Raw genomic sequence first — 24,855 nt, forward strand, 5'->3', positions numbered from 1 at the left:
TGAAAACTCGTGGGTTTAGGAAAAATATTTATTAAATTGTATTCTTTATTCGCAAACAATAAATATTCTATATTTGAAAATTAACCTTTTCAAATCTTAAAATTTATATACCTAAATTATATATATATATATATATATATATATATATATATATATATATTATATATATATATATTCCATCTTTTGAAAATAGGGCACGATTATGAATATCCCCAGTATCAAATAATCCTTATACGCTGTGAAATTTACTTTATATATGAAAACTAAAAAGAGGAGATATTACATATGAGAAATATTTGGAATCAAGTCTCCTCTTGCTGTTATTCCAGATTATTTGAAATCATAGCAAGTTTTAGTCTCCCCTTCACCAAGGCCCCATGTTTTGGGGAAATATCAGATATTTTGTAATTCATACGCAAAACTAGTAAAACAAATTACTTACATCTATTTTTTTTGTCAAGTTGCATATTATTGAATGTTCTTGCATATTATTGAATGTTTTGTCATGTTATGTTTTTTGTCAAGTTGCATATTATTGAATGTTCTTGCAAATTTCTAACGTTATATGATCTTATATCACTATATTACGATATATATTATCACATAACTTCATCTTTCATTTGGATTTCCACCAAACATTCAAGAATAAAGGAATAGCAGAATATAATTTACAAACACAAACATAAATGAAAAATGGCAGTTAATTTTGAGTTAATAAATTACGTTAATAAATCCGGGAAAAAGAGACACAGCTTGTTCATTTTTTAGCTGTACAATATTGCGACGTTAATTCAATCGATCATGAGCTGTCTAGTAATGAATGAAACTTAATTTGTAGTTCCATCGCACGCACATGAAGGATTAGCATACAGGTTGAGAGTTCCTGTTCTGCGGGATTTACAAAAAAAAAAGAAAAAAAAAAGAAAAAAAAAAAAAAAAAAAAAAAAAAAAAAAAGAAAAAAAAAAAAGAAAAAAAAAGAAAAAAAAAAAAGAAAAAAAAAGAAAAAAAAAAAAAAAAGTGTTTTTTATTCATTACTTACATCCTTGATATCACTGTTTTCATATTTTTTCAACACTTCTATCGACGATATAGATCCAATAGCTCCGAGGGCTTCTCCTGGAAAATAAACGCAAACGTTAAAAAAAATTTTTCTATATGAGATGCAAGGTTTCATCTACTAACCATCTTTATTCCGAGTTGCAAGAGGTGCAGTGAAGTCTCTCACTCATATATATATATTTTTTACCATCAAATGGAGAAAAATCGAACATAAACCAGCATACGCCCCAGAATTAAATCAATGCTCACTTTGTAACATGGAAAAATACCATATTCTACAGTCAATTCATGACTCAGAAATAAGATGTTTAAACATCTCTGAAAAATTGTAAACAGAGGGGAGAAGCACTCCTTATAAACTGGGACAGTAAATAAGGAAAAACCGAAATTAAAAAAAAAAAAAAAATTTACATTTTTATTTAAATTCTAATTTTAATTTTTAGCTTTGAAAATTTGGATTTAAATTGTATTTTTATTTCTTAAAAATCATGCTTTATAAAATGTATTTTACAATTTATTTCAATTTAAAACCATTAGAAAAAAAAAAAAAAAAAAAAAAAAAGGAATTCAATAATAGGTTATGGTTAATACTGTAGAAAAATCCCTTAGGCTAGATAAGTATCCCTTCCAAACTTTGAAATGTTTGAATGATAAAATTAAAATGGAAATTAAAGTAGATATCGAGATAAAATTTAAGTTTTAAATTTAAATGGTTAATTTTAAAATTAATTTTAATATTAATATTAATTTTGGAGTTAATATTAAAGATATTTAAAAAAAAAACTTAATTGAAATCAGACTTTAAATTTAATAAAAATCGCCCCGTTGGTTTGTTGAAAAGGCAATGACCTGAACTGTACGGTGGGCTATGTGACATTTGCGCTTAATGTCACACAGGAAGATCATTTTGGCACTTTTTTAAAACAGTAAAATGTTTCAATCAGTCATTTGTTTTCCTAGTTTTGCGTATGAATTAAAAAATATCTAATATTTCCCCAAAACCTCTGATGGAAGGGAGACTAAAACTTGCTGCTATGGTTTCAAATGATCTGAAATAACAGCAAGGGGAGACTTGATTCCAAATATTTCTCATGTTATATTTCCCCTCTTTGGTTTTCATACATAAACTAAATTTCAGTGTACAAGGACTATTTGATACTGTAGATATTCATAATTGTACCATATTTCTATAAGAGGTGAGATATAACATGAGAAATATTTGGAATCAAGCCGTTCTATATGAGTTATCAAATTTACCGAATTTTCATTACTAATGATTACTATATTGTCCAATTTCTACTGTACACTCTTTAACCCTTATCTTTGAGTGGCCTCTTGGCCTTGATAATGTGGTGATGCCTGTGTAAAAAAAAAAAAAAAAGTCTGCCTAGCTGATATTTCAGATCATTTGAAACCATAACAGCAAATTTTAGTCTCCCCTCCAAGGCCATAGGTTTTGGGGACATATACATATATATATATAATTTTGTTTGCCGAACAGTTACTTGCTTGACTAATAAATAAATATACACACCCTTCAATAATAAAAATATTTGGATTTGAAATTTAGCCATTTCACGACATAAATTATTTTAATTTATTGAATGACTAAAATTTGATATATATATATGTTACTTGTTTTTGTAATAAGTCTTGAACGAATTCAGTTATTTACAAAAGTGCATTTTTACCTTAATGAGAGTTGGGAATAATTTTCCCTTTAACCAATTTGGTACCCCCACATGGGGAGCGGCATATATATTTTTAAAATATAATTATACACTGACATGTGTTTTGTCATCTACGCTAGATTTAGCCACTCTGAGGAGTCGTAGACGAAACACGTGTCAGTGGATAATTTTAAAAATAATATATATATATATATATATATATATAGCAGGCCATCCGGCATTAACCAGTCGTAAAATATGCTTAAATATGATATTTTGATTAATGCAGAGTTTGTATTTATTATTATATTTAACCTAATATATAAATAGAAAAGTGAAAATGTATGTATGTATGTGTGTGTGTTTGCTTTTTCTGTGTGTCTACAAAAGGCTTCTTTTAGAGAAGCGGTCGGTCGGTTCACAACTCTTAAAAACTTTTTATATCACATATAAATGGTAATATCTCACAGTTAACAACGAAGCTTGCCTGTCTATTTAATTTGGTCGATTTCAGGAAGATAAATATTCAATATTTGTCGCTTGCCGCATGTGGGTTAGTCTTTTTCCTATAACATCTTGGGGGGCAAGGAAAAAAGCGTTCAGCAGTAAATGAAATCCCGCAGTCAAACTGACCTCATTAAAACGAGCACCTGCGAAATCCAACTAATTAAATAAATTCAAACGTGTTTCCGTAAGCATGTCGCGGTGGGGCAATGGTTAACGTCGCACGTTTTTTTTTTTTTTTCACAACTTTGCCTCAACGGTTCGGGTTCGATCCTCATACTTATTCTTTTACCCCCCACCCCCAACACCCGGGAAACGCCAGGTACCCCTCGCTAGTATATAGTAATGTTAAAAAAAAAAAAAAAAAGACTTGTGCGCCACCACCAAGAATCGAAACCAAAACGTTTAGCTTACGATTTATTTTTTACTTTAACGTTAATGCCTGAGCTATGAAGATATATTTGCTGCAAGGCTAAAAATTAATTCATGAACCAATAGCTATTACGTTATGCATGCATATTTGTAATGCCGTCGTTCGACCATCACCTGGCAGATTCCATTTTTTAAAATTTTCACACTTTTGCTCGGGATCGTATAAACAATGAGAAAATCTAATTGGATTTTGAATCTATTTGTTGATATTAGCAGAGAGGAATTTTTAATGGCTATGTAGTATTTGGTATTTGGAGCATTAAGTAGTTGCTATTTTGAGCATGAAGTAGTTACCATCTGATAATGACCTTTGATTTAAAAAAGATCCCCTGGAAATATTAAGATATTAAAATATTAAATATTAAGAGTAGCATTGTAAATAACAATGTATTTATTTCAGCACAACCTCCTTATATTAACAGAAGAAAGTCAGCAAATCCATTCACATTTCGTATGCATTACTTACATTTTTGAAATCGAATAATTATGATCTTCGTCGGTAAATGTATGAAATCACTCATAGTTTGATTTTTTTCCAAATCGATGTTCGTGAAAATTTGATATTTGGCATTTCTTAAATGCGATAATCACGATGGTATAATTATTTTGACCGGAAAATAAATGTTTAACTGTGCCTCCTCCCGGCTAAAATCTAAATATAAAATTTTCGAATACCCTATATATTAAGTTTCATGCCTGTGGACCAAAAACTGACAGGGGATTTTGGTAAGCAACATTTTTATAAACAAATATATATACACATACATAAATATATAGAAAAAGGTTTGTGCTTACTACATCCTTTTTTACGCAAGTATAAATCATGTAGAATATCTGCATGACACGTAATGGTTAACTAAAGATGATCATGCCATAAAAAAACTAATAGGGAATTAATTAAAATGAATGTTTAAAAGAATATGCAAATTAGCTAGATCTTTTGCAGATGGATGCAATTCCACGACCCAAATATAACAAAGTTATATTTTCTTTTTAAATTAATAAAAGAAAAGGATTTTTAATATGAATATCAATACACACAAAAAAAATAAAGTTCATAAGAGCAATATATATATATATATATATATATATATATATATATATATATATATATATATATATATATATATTATATATATAAAGTGAAAGTGTCTGTATCTGTGTGTATTTCCCTACACTATAACTGTCAATTTTTAGTCTACAGACTTAAAATTTGATATGCAGGGTACTGAGATTTGGGAAAATCGATGTGATCGGGTTTCGGCCAGAAAGTTTGCTGTTAAGGGGCCCTTGACAATATCAAATGCATTGTCATCGCCTCCAATTCACTTGTCTAGCTACCATAACTGCATTTTTGAAACAATACTGAACAATTACTTCCTTTCTGACTATAATATGGTTGTTTTTTTTGGGTTTTTTTTTAGTCAAATGATAAGAACACATTACTCTTAGGTAGAGGTGTTTGAAGTTTTGGAACGAGTGGTTGGGGGGGGGCATACTGCTGATATTTTTTAGAGCTACGCGGGCAAAAAAAAAAAAAAAAAAAAAAGGCTACTTGTACAGTTTAATGAAGACATTCAAAAATGAAAATATCGAAAAAAAGGTTATATTGTACATATCCGTTTTGGACTGAAGATCTCCGAAAAAGATTTAATTTAATTTGATCAAGTAGTTTTTATTTTACAGCAGAAAAACACGTTTTTATGAGAGCGCGTTGAAGTCAGCCATTATGAAATTTGTTGAACACGTCACAGGGAGATAACTCCAGTTAAAACGCCGACACTCCCTCCGCAGCTTTATTACTAGCTTTTCTTCCTAAAAATCCAACCTTTTGCTCGGTATCTTAAATTGTTTTTTTGCTGTAAAATAAAAACTACTTGATGAAATTAAGTGAATTTTTTTTCAGAGAACTTCAGACTATAACGAGTACGTACGATATAACTTTTTTTTTTTTCTTTTTTATATTTTCATTTTTTAATGTCTTGATTAAACTGTATAAGTACCAAAAAAAAAAAAAAAAAAAAAAAAAAAACCTGAACAGGTTTTATACAGTTTTGCTTTTTAGGAAAACTGGTTTTCAAAAACTTACTGAAAATAGTTCCTGTGCATTTGTTCAGGTGAGCCAAAGGTTCAAATTTTCACTTTGTAGTATTTTTTATTTATTCACAGCCCCATGGACTTAGTAAATCATTTGATGAATGATATTAACTACACAAATATTAGAATCTATGTTATAAAAAAAATAACAAGTTCTCATTTATTTACGCAAGAGCATATATATTTTTATTTAATGGACATTATACATTAGCTTAATCTCCCTTTGGGATCATTAAAACACTGGAAACTCAACCTACCGGATTAAAGATACCAAATGTGACTGATAATATGTGACAATAAAAGACACTATAATTAGTACAGAAATAAAAACACTACATTAGTTTCTTTCACAAGTTTTTTCTGGCTATTTTTACATTTTCCATTAGAATTCCGTGGGCCACATTAAAGACTTTAGCAAGTCAGATTTGGTTTGTGGGCCGCAGTTCTGAAAATCTTGCTCTTAGGTTACAGATGGCCCCATTTTCTGAGAGGGAGTGGGTAATCCCCATACACGAGATTGGGAGCAGTAAATCTGTCGCCTCAGCGAGAGGACAAATTTAAGAACAGAAGTTTGTTGGGCGTAAATTTAACCAAGTAAATACCTGTTAAATATCCTGGCACAAAACTTAGCATGTTAAAGCAAGCCAACTAACTTTGATTTTTTGAACATCGTGTGATAACACACGAGATACTCTGTCATCAGCCTCTAACCGCTGGGGAGCAAGCAAAGGCAAGCTCATACGACATGTAACAGTATAAAACACCTAAAAGCTTGACACCCAAGATAAAACAGAATTTCCATGAACAGAGTTTCTTTCCAAGAACTTTCCATGTGTAAAACACGTTACTATGAGTCATGGCTGGCGGAACGAGAGCATGCTTTTTTTTTTTTTTTTTACAAAGGAGTCACCACTTATCAAGGCCCCGAGGCCACTCGAGGATAAGGGTTAATGAGTGTACAGTAGTCAATGGGATAATATAGTTTTTTTTGTTTTTTTTTCTTTTCTTTTTTTGCTACTCCTATGAAGTAAATAAAGGGTTCTGTTCGAAATTCCATCCAGATTTCAGAGCCTTAAGGTCAGCGGTTACATCGACCGAAACATTGTGGAAATGACACTCAAGAGGAGAGCAATAGTCCAAACAGTCCTAGTAATATGAATAACAAATCCTCATCTAAAACATTCAGAAACGTTAAATAATACATCTGAAAGCTTGACGACATTGAACCTAAGATGAAACAATTTCCATGAACAGAGTTTCTTTCCAAGAACTACCCATGTCTATAAAACACATTACACAGTAGTAGTATCATAGTAGTCTACAACAACAGGATCAACTCCAAATCTAATGCAAATTTATTATAAATCGATCTCATAAGGAAACAAACTGTTCACTCCATTATTTTCAATCCTCTCATAATATTATTCATCATTTAATTGATAATCCATCTATTCCATTAGTATTCAAATGGTAAAAATTTTGTTCTTTTATGTGTGTGCATCGTCGAGGTCTTGAGCGAAAAGGTGTATGTAGGTGTAAAGGTGTGTGATGTTGCTCCAGTAATTCAATCCTCTCATAATACCATTCGTCATTCAACTGATAATCCATCTCATTAACCCTTATCCTCCTTGATAAATGGTGACTCAGTTGAAAATGCTTAAAAATTTTTGTTATTTCAAATGAAACATTTGGGTTTATTTTGTTCTTTTGCATTGCGCCGCTAGCATTAAAAGGAGAACAAGGTCAGTTAGCTTTAATGCTGATATTTGCAAGTCAGCAAGACAGGAACCAACACACCATACTTGACTACTAAACCACTCAATTGTATGTAGATAATCTAAACTAATTTTGATCAGTCATTAAACTCAAAACAGTGAATCTTTTTTGTGGGTTTAACAAAAGACAAAACTTTAATTTGTAATTAGAGCTTTTTTTCTTTTTTGAAAGCGCCGATCGTCAAACTCATTGAATGTTGTGCCAACTTCATCCAATCAAATTTTTATGATTCAGAACAAGTTACATTTAAACTAATTGTATTGTGGTGAAGTCATTTTAGTTGTTAATTTTCATTTGTTTGGACATATCCATGGTAGACAACTCCTATTCTATTCTATTCTTCAACTACAAATCAGTTATCTCCCTTACTGATTTTTACTTTAAGCGATTAAAAACAAGTTCAGACGATTATTTAAAAATCAATCCTTATCATAGGACTAAGTATGTTATTTTTTAAATAACATGGTACAACTATAAGAAATGAAAATTGGCCACTCAAAAGCAAAGTTTGACTTGTCAGCTTAAATGCTATTTGGATCTAACTATAATGTGACCATTACGCTCGATCAGTGTTTGTTACAGTTCAAACCTTTTTTGGACCCCCACGCCATCCGGCACCATCGAAAAAGAACAAACATAAATAAATCAGACTCTGTGTTTCTTTCTTTTTTCTTTACTCCCATGGATTAAATAAACGGTGCTATTCGAAATTCCGTGCAGATTTCCACATTTGACAGAAAGATTCCAGAGTTCGACAAGAGAAAGAGCTGAAGAAGGTCAGAGGGTACATCGTCTGAAACGTGAAAATAAGTCAAGATGAGAACAACAGTAGTTTGAATAATCAATTCTCATTTAAAAAAAGAATGTAATATCCTTGTAAAATCCTCTCTATCTACCTTTCTCTTTTTTACTTGAGTCATCAAGCCCTGAAGGCCACTCGAGGATAAGGGTTAATGAAAGTAAGGTGGTAGTTTGGTAAATACTAATGGTATAAATTGGATAGAATTTGATCATTTATGGCGACGACTCAACAAGAACTTGTTTACATTGGATTTGAAGGCTATCATGTTGTATTCAACCAGGAAGCAGGCTAGTGGAATAGTGTTCCACAGGCGGGTAGTTGTGGGAAAGAAGCTTTGTTCATGGAATTTGCGTTTAGATTTAGGCACAGTTAGAGAGTGGGGGAAATCGCATATAGTCACATGTCTTTTTTTTTTTGTGAAAGTTTGGCAAGGGGAAACCATAGATTGGAGTTCAGTCGAGCACTTGCTATGAAAATAATGATAGAGCAGAGATGGCTCTTCTGTGCAGAAAGAAGTTGCAGGGAAGAGAAAAGGGCATCACTTACTAAGTTTTGAGCTATCAAGGCTGGATAGGAAACGCCAAGCAGCTTCTGCCTGGATGTGGCAACAGTACCCCCCCCCCCATATTCTTCTAGCATTCTTTCAAGACAAAACCATCAAATACACAGAAATCTTCAAAATACCGATTTCTTAATATGGTGTATTGCCTTTCTAAATGTACGAGGAATCTGTTCAGTTTTTCACATTTCATTCAATAATAGAAAAGAAAAAAAAGCCGACTGACTGTCTGACCTAATTAATGTTTGTGAAACAACTACTAGTAAGAAAAAAAAAAAAAAAGTAATACCCAACTGTCCCCTCCCCAAAAAAAACTAATCTGGTTCCTGGTGACCTCTAAGTAAATATTTAATACAGTATTATATTTTTTTTTAATTTTTTACCTTAACCTGTTTGAGATCAAAAAAGAATCCGATGCTGTAAGGTTTGAAAATGTATTGTTAGTAATTTTTCATTTTTTAGCCTGGCACACCTTGACGTAGAAATAATTACGATTTTCTTTTTACATAAGAGATAGGATTGGCCGTGACCATTTTGATCGCCTCACAAGAATCTAAGAATGGAATGACTAACATAATACACTGAAAAATATACAAAGCAGACATTTGAGTGGCATTTGTGTGGTTGTGTAAAGTATTAAAACTTCATAATCTAATATATAAAAGGCTGTATGTCTGTCTGCCGTATTTTCAAACCATCTCCTCTAAAATAAAAGACGCAGAGCAGTGCTAGGGGTCTCAAATGATTGGATTTTTTATGGTCTGTTCTTTTACTAGTCTTTCGTCTTAGTTTATTTTTCATCAGTTCATATGCGTGCCACGTTGGTACAATGCGGACATTTGAATAGCATGTGTGTGTGCGTATGTGTATAAAGTATTAAAACTTTCTAATATATAAAAGGCTATATGCCTGTCTGTCTGTCTCCATATTTTCAAACTATCTCCTCTCAAACTAAAAGACGCAGAGTGGCACTAGGGGGACTCAAATGCTTGGATTTTTTACGGACTGTTCTTTTATGGGTCTTTAGCCAGTTTAAATAGTTTTTAAGGAGGGGGGGTCAAAATTGAAAAAAAAAAAAAAAAAAAAAGAAAAAAAAAATTGAAAAAAAATCGTTATACTTATTATATTTTGTACATTCATCTTAAATTTTTAATCAGTTCATATGCGTGTCACGTTGGTACAGTGGTAAGGTCTCCAGCTTAGAATGCTACAATTTTGCTTTCATTTCAATTCTGGCTGGTGGCACCCAAATATATATTTTTTTGTTAGAATTTTGAAACCACAATTATAATATATACAAGATCTGGACAAATTAAAATATCATATTTAAGTGTATTTTACGCTTGGGCAAAGCCAGTAGCCCCACCCCTAGTTTCATATTTAAACTGGTTACACCTACCTCACATGACCTAGAGTTCAGTAAAGTCAGTTAATTTTTTAGTGTTTGCACGTTTTTTAATTTTTACAGAAACAAGTCAAATTTTCGTTTTTAGAGCGAAATTCGAAATATTGAACTTCAAGTAAAACCAATGGTACTTAGTTGTCATGTTACAGTAATGAACATATCCAAAAATTATGAAAAACGTTAAAGTAAAAAATTAATTATTAATGAAAATGAATTTTGAAGATAATTAGTGAAAATTGAGTTTTGCTAAGAATTTTTTTTTTTAAATGGAGAATACAAAATGTAACAAAGTATTTTCTGAAAACTTTGAAAATCTTAGGTTGATTTAGCACAACTCAATTATTACTAATTGTCTTTGAAAACTTTTCATTAATCATTAATTTTCCGCTTCATAATTTTTGGATATGTTCATTACCGTGACAGCTGGTTCGCTTGAAACTTAATATTTCTATTTTTAACTTTCACTCTAATAACACAGAAGCACCCAAATTTTTATTATAAAGGTAGATAACTTATTTTTAAAATCCTAGAAATGAAAACATCATTTATGAATCATGTGACCTTTTTTAACAGCGAAATTAACATTTTCAGATTACAATTTCGCATTAAAAACCCCCCCAAAAACTGTTTCTTTTCTCTCGTTTCTGACATATAGATTTTTATCTTAGGTAACTAATTTAAAAATGTTTACTGCGCCAGACTAAGTGATTTTCCACAAATTGTAGCAAAGTATATGATACTGCTAATAATATGGTTAAAACCACAACAAATTAAAATTGGCTAATCAAAAGCAAAGTTTGATTTGTTAACTTAAATGCTATTTAGGCCCAACTTTAAAAAATTTGGCTGACTTTTCTTTATCTACTATATAAGGTGCTGTCTACCAACCATCAAAATATCTAGTAACTTCAAGATGAAACTACTAATAATCTGAAGTCAAGTAAATAAATATAATGTCTAAAAATGTCAGGAAAAAAATAAAATAAAAATAAAAATAAATAAATAATAGTGTCTAGAAATTTTTTTTTTTTAATTTGATCACTAGGGCTAGGACAACAGCATATTCTTTTCAATGAGTGAGTATCCGTTGATATCTTATATGCTTTTATAGAGAGTATTGTGGTTCTCAATTGATTAGCTGCGTCTAACTGTCTCAGATATATACTCAAGAGTCAAAACAATGAAAAGAATATTCTGTTATCATAGCCCTAGTGATCACCCCCCCCCCAAAAAAAAAAAAAAAAAAAAATTTCCTATATATATTTAATGAGTAATAGCATCTACTTTCTGCCCAGGTAACAGTAATTTGATATGCATAATCCTATACAAGGTCTCAATTGTGGGATGGGAAATGAGGGTGGGGGTATTTTTTTTTGTTTTGCATTATAATCACTTTTGCTTGATCAAATCCGGGTATTTTCATTATGGTGGATTTTTTCTTCTTTTACCACCTTTCCAAATCTAAAGAAAAAAAATTAAAAGGTTTTGCAATGTAAAACCCTCCTTTTTCCTATTTATAACGGAAAAAATAATATGGATGGGCAAAAGAAAAAAAAATATCTCCATTTACCTATAAATATATATACTAAGATTAAAAAAATATTTAATTAACTAGTAGGACCTGTGCCCCAGCATTGGCCGGGTGAAATATATAAAAAAAATGATTTGGTTTTATTATTTATATCATGACTAATTGCTGATGATAAATCACTATTCAAGCAACTTGGATCTGTCAGCAGAAAATATTGTAGGTTCATACGTAAAGACATTTACAAAATAAATAAAATAAACTTAATTTTTTTTTAATAAAAAGTTTTCTTCTATTAAGTCTGAAAAAATTATTTGATGTTTGGCAAAATCTCAAAAATAAACTTTTCATTTCTTTTTTAAGTCTATAAAAGAAATTTTAAAAATAATTTATTGACTTGCCTCCCCATAAGGACTGTTAGACAAGGTCAGTTTTAAATGTGGGGAAAGTGCAGTTCTCCCAAAAGTGGCACATTGGATTACAAGAAAAATTGCCTCGGTCTTTAATTGTAGAGTGTAACGTAATCCCCCATTGAGGAGCATTAGAACTACGCTGAGGTAGCTTTTTATTCCCGGGTGACGCCAGATAACCCAAGGATTTAAGATAGAGAAGATAAATATATGTATTTTATTTCATATCAAAATAGATATCGTTTGAAACCAGAGAAATATATTTTTACGGCTAAAAGTTGATGAAAGGAAATTTCACTTATAACATTGTCTGGCCTTAAATGAACTCTAGGTCGGATGTCAGAATTGACATCTGACCTTGGAAATCGTGAGAATGGGTAATTCAGATTTCAGGTGTGGGAATCGTACCCACGCAAAACCCTAAAGCTTTCGATTTTGTGGCGAAATCTTATTGGCTGGGGAGAATTTCCACCCCATCCATATACCTTACTATATATATACGACGGTCGTGCGAAAATTAGCAGAGTTGGGAGTTGAATCAGATTGCTTGTTGAATCAGAGAAGAGACGTGACCCCTCCACCTTCCTCATCCAACCGTCTGTCGTTGTCTGTGAAGAGATTTGAGACTGTGAACAAAAACTTACAAAAACTGAATGAGATTTGTAAAAACATTTGTACATAATTCTGCAAAATTAAGCTTCTGTAGATAGACTACATGAGTTTGTCTTTCTTCCTGCCTGCTGCTTCGATATTCGTTTTCAGCATCCCAGATTTCATATAACAACCTCAGAAAAGACTAGATTACACGAGCCAAGAATTCAGATAGAAAGGGGTCCTTAACCACCTTCTCGAGTGAGGGGTTACAGGAGAGCAATTGCTTAATTGTTGAAATTGAATACAAATTTGAAGTTAAGGTGGATAATAGTAAAAAGACATACCTAGGGGGAACTGAATGTTTTCTAAGGAGAGATATCAAAACCATGTTGCATCTTTTAAAACTGGACCAGAGACTGAACCAAATCGGGACGAGGATAATGAAAGATATATGGATAGAACAAAAATAATTATTAAAAATAACAAGAGCAACACAATTGCATTAGGTGATTCGGTTAGGGAACCATGTAAGAATAAAAAAGAATTTGAATTAAAACGGTCAATAGTAGAGAAAGAAGCTTTTTTTTACGCAGGCATCACCACATTATCAAGGCCAAGAGGCCACTCGAGGATAAGGGTTAAGGAGTGTACAGTAGAAATCGGACAATATAGTAACCAAATCGGTAAATTTGTTAACTTATATGGAACGGCTCATCAAGAACTTGTTTACGTTGGACTTGAAGACAACCATATTGTAGTCAGCTGGAAAGCAGGAAAACGGAAGACAATTCTACAGGCGTGCAGTTCTAAGAAAGAAGCTTTGTTCATGGAATCTACGTTTAGGTTTAGGCACAGATAAAGAGTGGGGGGAATTATTGATAGTGTTTACAGCTAGACGAGTGTTTCTTGTGAAAATTGTGCAATCATTTTCAATCTAAAGCCAGATCTATAGCGTCTCTCTAGTTAGGGCGTGAGGGAGTCACCACTTATCAAGGCCCGAATTCCACTAGAGGATAAAGATTACTGAATGTAAGGTGGTAGTGTAGTAATTGTTAATGGCGTAAATTGGGTAGAATTTGATTATTCATAGGGACGGTTCAACAAGAATTTGTTTACGTTGGATTTGAAGGCTATCATGTTGCATTTAACTGGGAAGCAGGCCAATGGAACAGCGTTCCACAGGCGAACAATTCTGGGGAAAAAAGCTTTGTTTGTGGAATCTGTGTTTAGATTTAGGCACAGTTAGAGAGTGGGGGAAATCGCATATAGTGGTTGTAGCTAGTTGAGTGTTTTTTTTTTTTGTAAAAGTTTCGCAAGGAGGAACCATAGATTGGAGTTCCGTTGAGCACTTGCCATGAAATTAATGATAGAGCATAGACAGGCTTGTGATGGCTCTTCTGTGGGAAAGAGGTTGCAAGGAAGAGAAAAGGGCATCACTTACTAAGTTTCGAAGCTAGTTTTAAACTCTATCAAGGCTGGATAGGGTGCGCAGATATGGCAACAATATTCCATATTTAGAGCGTACATGGCTCTTATATAGCTAGAGGATTGCATCGACAGTGAGATATCTTCTGGAGCGGAAGAATGATCGAACCATTTTTCCTGTTGCAATCAAATATCGCTTGACTGGCCATTTCCAGCTCATGTTTGGTCTTCCCGTTCTTATTTTCTCAATGAGGTTCCATTAGAGTACTTGGTTGACAATTTTCTTTGAAGCAAATTTTAGGGCACGTCAGAGTTAGCTTAGACATCGTTTGCAGATTATTGACGATACTGCTTGTTGGTTAGAGCAATCTCTGACTTGTTGGTTGGTAATTCAATCACTCCATTCGATCCCTAGAATCCTTAAAGCACTTTGAATCAAACATATCTGATTTCTTCTCTTGGTTTATTTTGAGATGCCAAGTTTCACTCTCATAGTGTTTGCTTTTTTTTTTTTTTTGCTTTAATTTATTTACTATTTAAATACAAACACAATCTTACAATATCATCTATATCTATATAAGAGGCAAAAGAAGCGCGCGCGTTTCTGTATGTTCAGCAAAAGCTTTTTTCGCAGGGGTTCTCAGGGGAGGGGGGTTAATTATGTTTTAGAACTTTTTATATACTCCCTAGATTATAATATCTGTGATTTGTGAACGGACATCATCTCTAGATTTATTTTTATTGACTTTTATAAAATTCATGCTATTCCATCCTCTCGCGTGTTTTTCGTAGAAAAGCAAAACTAAACGAAGGCAGCTTCCCGGTTTTTCAGCCAGGGACGTCCAGAAAGCAATTAGCTTTGATCAATGTGGGGGGGGGGGAACCCATCATATCAGACAATTATTATTAATTTGGACACTCCCCTTTTTATGGGGAGCTGGTTTTCCCCAACATCATGGGGAAACAAATAAATGAAACGGCGGAAAGCTGAACTGGCCTTCAGCCAACATTCATTTCTGCACCTGAGTGAACTTATTCACTTAGCAAGTCAACTTTTTGATTGACATTGCTGAATTGGAACACTTTTCACTTCCTATGGCCTCGTAGCGTAGCTGTAAGATGCCACGTTTTCTTACGCTTTCTTTTCCGTCTTTGCGTCACAGGTTCGAGCCTGCCTAACTACTAATTTTTTTTTTAGTTTTTTTTTTTTTTTTTTTTTTTTACACCTCCAAACACCCGGGCAACGCCGGGTACCCCTGCTAGTATATACTCCTCAGATTAGTGACTAGTCTATGGCCTATTAATCTTGGGATTTCTTTGAAAACTATGGATAGATGGTTAAAATTGGTCAATATATAACTAGCCTGCGTGCCCAGCGTTGCCTTGATGTTTGGAGGTGTGTGTTGAGCAAAAAAAAAAAAAAAATGTGACGTCTTTTCTGTTGCACCCATCGCCAAACTAGGTTTGCTTTAAGGCTAGTCAATCGAAAAGATTTGAGGACTTTCGAAAATATCGGTGAAAAAAGTGACCTCCTCCTTATAGAGGGCGAAGGAATTAATGTTTTTAGCCAATTTTTTTTATATTTATCATCTGAAGGGCTGAGCTTTAACACAATACCGATCTTGTGAAAATCTGTTGCTTCTGTTGAAAGTTTTAGGCAGACATACAAATATACATACATTTAAACAGACAGGTGAGATTTATATTATGGACTAGCCAGGGTGCTCGGTGTTGCCTGGGTGTTTTGTCAGTGTGTGTGTGTGTGTGGGGGGAGGAAATTTTGTAAGGCAGGTAGGCTCGAAGCCAAAGTCTTGAAGCAAAGGTGGAAAACAAAGACATCTTACCACAACGCTAAGGGGCCAGAGAAGTGAGAATGGTTGAAATTAAACACTTAAAAACGTCTGCCTTTTTAGGTCAAACATCACACTATAGAGGAAGTTAAGCTTTATGCTTTCTGCGTATTTGTTTGCTTCAAGATGTTTGGGAAAATGAATAGCAATTGTCTGATATGATGGGTTTTCCTCGCATTGATCAAAGCTCATTGCTTTTTATACGTCTTGGCACGAAAGGCTGCCAAGAACACAACTTAGCTTTCGTAATTTTGCTTTTATACGAAAAAGCCAAACAAACAGGCGAGACCAAGAATTAGCGTGAAAAAGTTGCTCAAATAAAAGACAAGCGACCTCCTTTTGTAAATCGGAGATATTATAATCTAGGGAGTATATAAAAAGTTGTAAGAATGAGTGACTACTTTTAAAAAGGTAAACTCATTGGTTCGGCCAAGTTGAGCACTGCAACCTAGGAGAATTCATCTATGAAGCAATAGCTCCAGAATCACTCCAAGAGGCCAACTGAAAACGTGGTTACATAACTATCTTGGCTGCTGCGGACCATCACGTGTTCTATAGGAGGAGCTGGTTCAATTCATCCTGGATGAATGCCACCAAAGTTAAGATTGAATCATACCAAAAAAGATTTGATGGTTGATGAGAATTTTTGAGGCATTATCTGTTTATGTGTACAGTCAGCACCAACCCTATTCAGGGTTTAACCCGCTTCCTCCGAAGGAGGAAGTTTCATGGGAGTATGAAATTCACAAGCGGCCCCCAGTCGCATGTATATCCCCGTTAGGGGAGATGACGTCGTTAGGTTTTTTGCAACTTTTTGCAGGGAGGTGTTGACGTCCTCCTACATACAGCACCTGGTATTTCCAAATTGGTCACGACCAGGCTCAACGTTGCTTAACTTCAGTGATTTGACAGGAACCGGTGTGTCAACATGATCATGCCGTGTATATATATATATGTTTATGCACCAGAATGATATGGTTTGAGTGAAGAGGATAAAGATGATAAAATATTTGTCGTGGCTGGAGATTTGAATGGTCATGTGGGGTATTTTGAGGGTATGCATGTAGAAATGGATACAGTGATTTTTTTTTTTTTTTTTTTTACTCATTTTTACCCCAAGCAAGACATATTGCCACTTGGACATAAAAGCTACTATTTGAAATAGTCTCTAACAAAGGAGTGTGGGGAGTTGAGCAGCGAGACCTCTGATCACATTACATTTAAACTTATGCAGGTTATATAGATATATGTAGAATGTGAACAATATTATTTTGCAAGGTTGGTGTCTAGAAAAACATAACAGGAATTTCATTTCTTGAAATTTACTCATAAAACTTGCGTCGGTTTAACTTGGGTTTTGATTAATGCCAGTTTTTCTTCTAATTATAACCTTGGTTTTTTTTCAAGATTAAAGTCAGACATCTGTCTTTTCAATAATCATTTTTTGTTCCTGCTAGCTCTTGGTATCAAGTGGCTTTAAGCTTTGTCTGGAGCGATTTTGATTATTATCAAATTCCTTGATAACATTACTGAATCAAGAACCTTTTTACTTTTCTATCTCAATTTGTAGTTTGCTCGGCCACATTTGTTGGACATGGAAAGTTATAAATTGACCTTTGATGCAAAATCCCAACGCAAAAGACCAAACACCAAAGCTTCTGACCTACAAGTAAGTAGGAACTCCTTGCTTTCTTTTATGTTTAGGTGTGAACATCTTTTTCAATTTAAAAAAAAATATTTTAAGATTTGTTGACGATTAACTGAACAATCCGTGATCAACATTGGTTCTCTCCCATCATTCACACATTTATCATCGATAAAAATAGCAGAACTCAATAAAAGGAATGACTTGTATAAAATATTTATCAGGATTTTTCTGTTTGTCGATAGGAATCCAATTAACGTTACCCGGGTCATATAAAAAGGAAAATGAAGTTGCGTTTGATTACACTTGCTCAAGGATTTTAGTTTTAATTTAATTATTTTTACTGTGGAACGATTTATCAATTTGAAAAAAAAAAAAAAAAAAAAAAAAAAAAAAAAAAAAAAAAAAAAAAAATCCACTAATGACGGCCTACTACTACGAATTCAGAAAGGTTGTCTTCAAGTCTAACATAAACAAATTCTTGATGAGTTATCCCCTTCAGTAATCCAATTTACCAATTTTCACTACTAAAGATGACTACGGCATATTTCCCTTGACCACTGTACACTCATTAACTGTTATCCTTGAGTGGCCTCCGAGTCTTGATAAGTGGTGATTCTTGTCCAAAAAAAAAAAAAAAAAAAAAAAAAAAAAGAACCCAGTCCTGTAGAACTCTTCATACTGACTGTTTTTCTCCCATCTAAAACCTTGTTTTTTCAAAACTAAAGTAAATAGGCATCTCCTGTCGTTTTGATAATCATATTTTGTTCCTGTTAGCTCCTGATATTGAGTGGCTTCACACCTTGTCTAGAGAGATTTCCAAAGAAAAAAAAAAAAAAAAAAAAAAAAAAAATCTATGAGGCATTAACCATTTTTTCAAGTTACTTCCTGTCCAATTGGCATTCAAGTTTGTCAATAGGATTTTTTTTTTTTTTTTTTTTTATACCCCAAACAAGGCACATTGCCACTTTGGTGTAGGGGGCTACTATCAGGGGCAGCAACTACTGGGCACTATGTTGGGATTCGGGCAGCAAGATGTCGGTTCACGTTACACTTGAACTTCTGCATGTCAGTACAGTTAGGGAAGCAGAGACCTGGAATGGAATTCCAGAGTCTAGCAGTTCTGGGGAAGAAACTACTGGAGTAGAAAGCTCTTTTACATCTAGGGATCTCTATTGTGTGGGGGTGGGATTTAGTTGCCTGTCTGGTTTATCGAGGGGCACAAGTGTCTGCAGTTCGTCAGAGCATTCACCATTAAAATACTTGCAGAACAGGCAGAGGGATGCAACGTTTCGTCGATGGGACAGAGGCTGAAGCTTAGATGCCAGTTCAGGGCCTATCAGATTGGCGACTCTTTTGAACCTTGTCTAGGAGCGAGAGACTAGCAGCAGATGCACCAGCCCAAATGTGACAACAATACTCCATACATGGGCGAATAGTGGCCTTATAGAGGTACAGGATACTTTCAGGTGTCAGTAGTTTTCTAGCACGGTAGAGAGCCTATCTTTTTCGCAGCGACCCTGGCAATGGTTTCAATATAATTGTTTCAACTCATGTTTCCTGTGAACGTTAGGCCAAGCAGTTTGAAAGATGTACTCTCAGACAGGGAGTCACTGGCCATTGCTATTGGTGGCAGAGAATATATATTTAGTAGCAATGAGGGCAGTAAGAATAGCAACTTACAAAGCAGCCAAGTTTTCAACTAAATTACAAAGCAATGACCACAAGAATGAACTATTCAGAATAGCTAAACACATGGCAAAGATAAATATGGATACTCAGGGTTCTACGGACAAATTTATCTTTAGTTGACCTTTGACAACTAAATATTGTTGTTTACTAGTCAAATAGAAAAGTTACTAGCCAAACCCACATGATTTTTGGAATATGACATCTTAGTTCTGTGACGAGTATGTACATCATAAAGATTTTTCTGTGTTTTTTTAAATAAGTGTAATTCTAAATATACAACAAATTTTATGTTGATACTTGAACGTATATACATTCTAATTTCTTCAGATATTTTTTAAACAGCCTTCATTAAAAAAAAAAAAAAAAAAAAAAAAGAAGTATATTGTTCTATTACTAGTCAAATAGAAAGTTACTAGCCAAACCCACATGATTTTTAGAATATGACATCTTAGTTCTGTGACGAGTATGGGCATCATAAAGATTTGTCTGTTTTAGTGCAATTCTAAATATACAACAAATTTTATGTTGATACTTGAAGGTATAAACATTCTAATTTCTTCAGATATTTTTTAAATAGCCTTCATTAAAAAAAAAAAAAAAAAAAAAAAAAAAGAAAGTATATTGTTCTATTAAACTTTTATTGTTTAAATTATTTAACTTTTTTAATTTTATATATAAAAAAAAAAAATTGAAAAGGTATTTTTCATTTGGTTTGGAAGATTGTCGTTGAAAACAATACAATCGCCAAAAGATAAGAATTTTATTATTTCTAGTCGCCACTCTGAAAAATCACTCACAAATGCAACAGTTTCACTCGCAATGGATACTGTAGAAAAAAAAAAAAAAGAAAAAAAAAAAACATCAACATTCACACTAGGCGAGTTGATTTATTAGATTCATAAGTGAAACTTTTTTTTTTTTTTTTTTTTTTTTTACATGGGGGTCACCACTTATCAAGACCCGAAGGCCACTCAGGGATAAGGGTTATTGCGTGTACAGTAATCAATGAGATAGTATCGTAGTAATCATTAGTATTGGGGTTTAGATAGAGTGTCTTAGGGGGGCAGTTTGTCAGGAGTTTGTTTATGTTGGACTTGAAGACGTCCAAGTTGTAGTCAGGTGGGAAACAGGCAAGCGGTGGGAAACTTTCAAGGGAATTTGAAATTCATAAACGACGCCTAAACCTGCACGTATAGATTTTGAGACGCCGAACATTCACCTTTCGCACCGTCCCATTTAGTTTAGGATAAGAGTTTGACTAGCAGCAGTGATCTTATTACACATGCCCACTGGACTATTTTGTAGGTCAGCAGGAGCACTCCCCACCCTTTACAACCCAGGCATACCGAACATTTTGATGACCAGAGCAAATGACTATAGCACTATCAGATCGTCAGGCATGGTCGGCCTCAATTTGAAATGCACTCAACAAATGGAGCCACCTCAACCGATCCACGATGATAGCCGAACCAAGTAAAGTAAGTAAGTAGGTTGAACTGATTTACCATGAAGGAGGAAGTGTCTAGGAAATATTAAATTCACAAGTGGTTCCCAGTCGCATGTATATCCCCGATTACATTTTTTACAATTCTTGCATGTCCTACATGCAGCACCTGATATTTCCAAATGGTTACCCATCTGATTCAGCCAGCTAAGAACGTGGCTCGGGACTATCAAAGCCGACGCTGAGCTTATTTCGGGCCCGCTCATCTATGGCCTGTCTCGTTGGAGACGTGACTGGCTATTGCTCACTCGGGATCTTGCCTCCGATCGCCGGGCTTGGGCCGCAGCGGTACGAGATGTGCATCTTCATGAAGCCGACTCAACTCCTCCAGGGTGAATGTCGTTTCAAGTACAAGTACCCATCTGATACTGATCAGGCTCAAGGTTGCTTAACTGATATGTCAAGTGATTATGCCGTCACTGTAGGAAAGAAGGGCATTTAAAATGACGAGATGCTAGCAGCGAATGAACACAAGAGAAGTGCTTGAAAATGCTATTACAAGAGATTGTTGAATATGGAATCTTCACGGGATCAGTTGCAGAAACAGTATCAGGTCCCCAACCATAAGAATCGAGAAAGAAATGGTATGGGAAGCTGGAAGTTATGAGCAAGATGAAAGAGTAAGGTTGCAGGACGCTCAGGTGTTGTTGTCGAAATGTTGAAGGCTACAGATAAAAACAGGCATCATGAGGAGTACAGGCTTGATAAATCAAATCATAAAAGAGGTCGTTTTGAAAGATTGGGTAACGGTGTAGTGCTGAATAGAAACAATCGCAAAGTTGACGGATTCTAAAAGTGATTGATACGATAATCAAGAAACAATATTTATGAATTTTTGAGATCGGATCGATAATTTGGATCATTTAAACAATTGTTCTCATCTTGAGCATTGTTTTCACGTTTCGGTCGATGTAACCTCTGACCTTCTTCCTTTGTATCTTACTGAACTCAGGAATTCCGTAGAATTTCTACCCAGTCATGGCCGATAGAATGAGAGCACGTTACCTCCATCGGGTTAAATAAAGATTTCTGTTTGAAATTCTGTGCGTATTCTAGAGTTTGACAGAATGATTCTTAAGTTCGACAAGATACACATGAAGAAGGTCAAAGGTTACATTGATTCAGTGGCGTATCTAGGGTATGGCAGGCATGGCCCGTGCCATGGGCGCCACTCTGACATGGGCGCAAAAATTGCTTGACAAAAATTAAAATTAGTAGTTAGGTATATCTAAGGTATAAATTATTAAGAAGAGGTGCACATTCAAACTTTGCCATGGGCGCCATTTTACATAGGTACGCACATGGAATTGATTGCAACGTGAAAATAATCCTTAAGATGAGGACAATAATCCAAATATGAAATAATAAGTTGCGTTAAAAATACCACATTTACTGTTGAAGGAAGAGTACAGCCGGTTTCTCTACGGAATTTGCTTTTCATTTGTTTTGGAAACAAGTCAAAAGTGATAATTAGTGGTTTTTGTGCCAGAGCTGCCCAATTTGTGGAAAGACGGTTGATAGCGGCACGATTTCCTTGTGTTACTTGTAAGCATCGGGTGTACAAAATGTGCAGTTCAATTGCAACTCGTTTAGTCATGAGTTTTCAAGTTCGTTATTGAATCCTCTATTATTCATTGGAGTCTTTGAGAATTACCAACAGAGCCCCCGACGTTGCTATCAACAGAGCTAGTGACGTCGCTACCAATAGAGCTCCCAGCTCTGTTAGTAATAATTAAATTTAAATCTGAAAAATAAGATTACAAGAAAGAAAAAAAAAAAAATTTTTTAAGACCCCCGGGAAAACACCGGATGAATGCGACTAGTAACTAATAAAGCACAAGGTGTCGATATCACAATTATTTGTCTGTTTGTTGCATGGCAATCACCCTAAGTGGGTTTAACCGCCTTCCTCCAAGGGAGGAAGTATCAAGGGGATATTAAATTCACATATGGTCTCTAGTCTCCTGTAATAGAGGGATCATCTAACTTAAAGAAAAAGAAAGAAAAGAAAAAGAAAAAAAAGAAAAAGAAAAAAAAGAAAAAGAAAAAAAAGAAAAAGAAAAAAAAGAAAAAAGAAAGAAAAGAAAAAAAGAAAAAAAGGAAAAGTAAAAAAAGAAAAGAAAAAGAAAAGAAAAAAAAGAAAAAAAAGAAAAAAAAAAAGATTGCTTAATCACAGATATCGATTATATATCAAATAAACATTACTTTTCAATACTAATGGCAAATTTGTACAACGCCAATAAAAAAAAAATAATTTCAATAGATTATTTTGTAAAGAGAAGTTGAATATATTCAACTGTATTAAAATTTTTGGTGCTAGTGCAGTTTACTAAAGACCATAAAAAACGAACAAAATAAATAAAGTTCTCATTTTAAAATAAATAAAAAAAATAAATAAATAAATCGCTTAATTTGATCAAATATTTTTTTTTTTTTTTTTTTACAAAGGAAAATCAAATTTTATTGAGAGATTGTATTGTGGCCATCTTGCCTATTTATGCAGATGAGGAGAGAGGCAGCAGGGGAGATAACTTCACCACTGCTTAAAGTTTGTCAAAATTTGATGAAATTATTTTGAAACATAGATAAATATTTTAGTATTTTTCACTTATTTTACAGAGTTTCTCTGTCATTTTTTTAATCCCTTTTAAAAGGCACCCACCTCTCCTCGTCCGCGGAAATAGGCAAGATGGCCACAATATGATTGATTTTATTAAAATTTGATTTTCCTCTAAGAAAAAAAAACAAAAAACAAAAAAAAAAAAAAAAACGAAAAAAGTTCTTTATCAATATTTTCGTTTTTTTTTAATGTCTTTGGTAAACTGCAAAAGCACAAAAATCTTTCGCTTGTTTTTACAAAAATCAAATGAAAATATATTTAGTGTTTTCCCACAGATATGATGAAAAAAATAAAATAAAACGATAATTAAGGAAGGTTTCATAAAAAGTCATTGAACACCTGTGCATTTACTGTGAAGAAACCACTTTTTTGGTTTCCAGTTTGGAGATTTGGAGATCAGGGGCAGATAAATGCAATTTAATGCAGATAAATGCAATTTAAGAATTCCAAAGGATTTCTCTGAACATTCGTTACAAACACAAAAAAAAAAAAATAAAAAATAAAAAATAAAAAAAAAGAAAAGAAAAGCACTATTTTGTGTTATTATAATTTTCATTTTAATTCAATAAGTGTGTCACAAAAACTTTCTAAAAGAAAATCTTTGTTACGAAAATTGAAATTTTAATTTTGACTAATAAGAGAACTGTATCGCCTGTAATTAATAACTTGCGATCTTGATTATATTAAATTTTAAAATTTTGATATGAAAACATTATTCTGGCAATTCTCATTTATTCATTACAAATAAAGTTTTGACTTTATTTTGAAAAAAACAAAAAAACTTTATCAACTTTCAGAATTTTGACTGTTACAGGAAAAAAAAAATTATTAAAAACTATTTGGTATTATAATTTTCTTATTTTAATTCGATAAATGTGTAATAAAAAATAAATTAAAAAAAACCCACATTCATGGTTCTTGACATTTGTTGAGATTTTCGATTTGGACCTGAAATTGCATTTGTCTGCCCTGACGTACACTCTTAGAAATAGAAGTACATTTCTGCATTGTTCTAGCCTTCTAACAATACCTTTTACTCTTAGAAATCTCCAACCTGAAAACCAAAAAAGTGGTTCCTTCACAGAAATGCACAAGCGCCGGCCATCGTATAAATCAGTCATAAAATAGTCTATTTTATATATATATATATATATATATATATATATATATATATATATATATATATATATATATATATATATATAGCGTCTTTACTTAAACCATATCCATTTTGGTGCCTATTCAGATTGGCACTTAATGCTGCATTTAAAATTCAAGAAAA

The 24,855-nt window shown here is 33.3% G+C and overlaps 1 protein-coding gene across 1 annotated transcript in view; it reads right to left on the reverse strand.

Annotated features, from left to right (window-relative positions):
- Window positions 1-24,855, reverse strand: part of LOC145296957 (deoxyhypusine hydroxylase-like) — a 52,762-nt gene that overhangs the window by 13,218 nt on the left and 14,689 nt on the right. Inside the window, exon 2 of the mRNA XM_080143180.1 lies at window positions 1,041-1,117. Coding sequence (XP_079999306.1) covers window positions 1,041-1,117 — 77 coding nt within the window. The remainder of the gene's footprint in view (window positions 1-1,040; window positions 1,118-24,855) is intronic.

The sequence above is a fragment of the Euprymna scolopes genome, chromosome 17, assembly GCF_053919585.1.
Source record: "Euprymna scolopes isolate OS-2025 chromosome 17, ASM5391958v1, whole genome shotgun sequence".
Lineage (NCBI taxonomy): Eukaryota > Metazoa > Mollusca > Cephalopoda > Sepiida > Sepiolidae > Euprymna > Euprymna scolopes.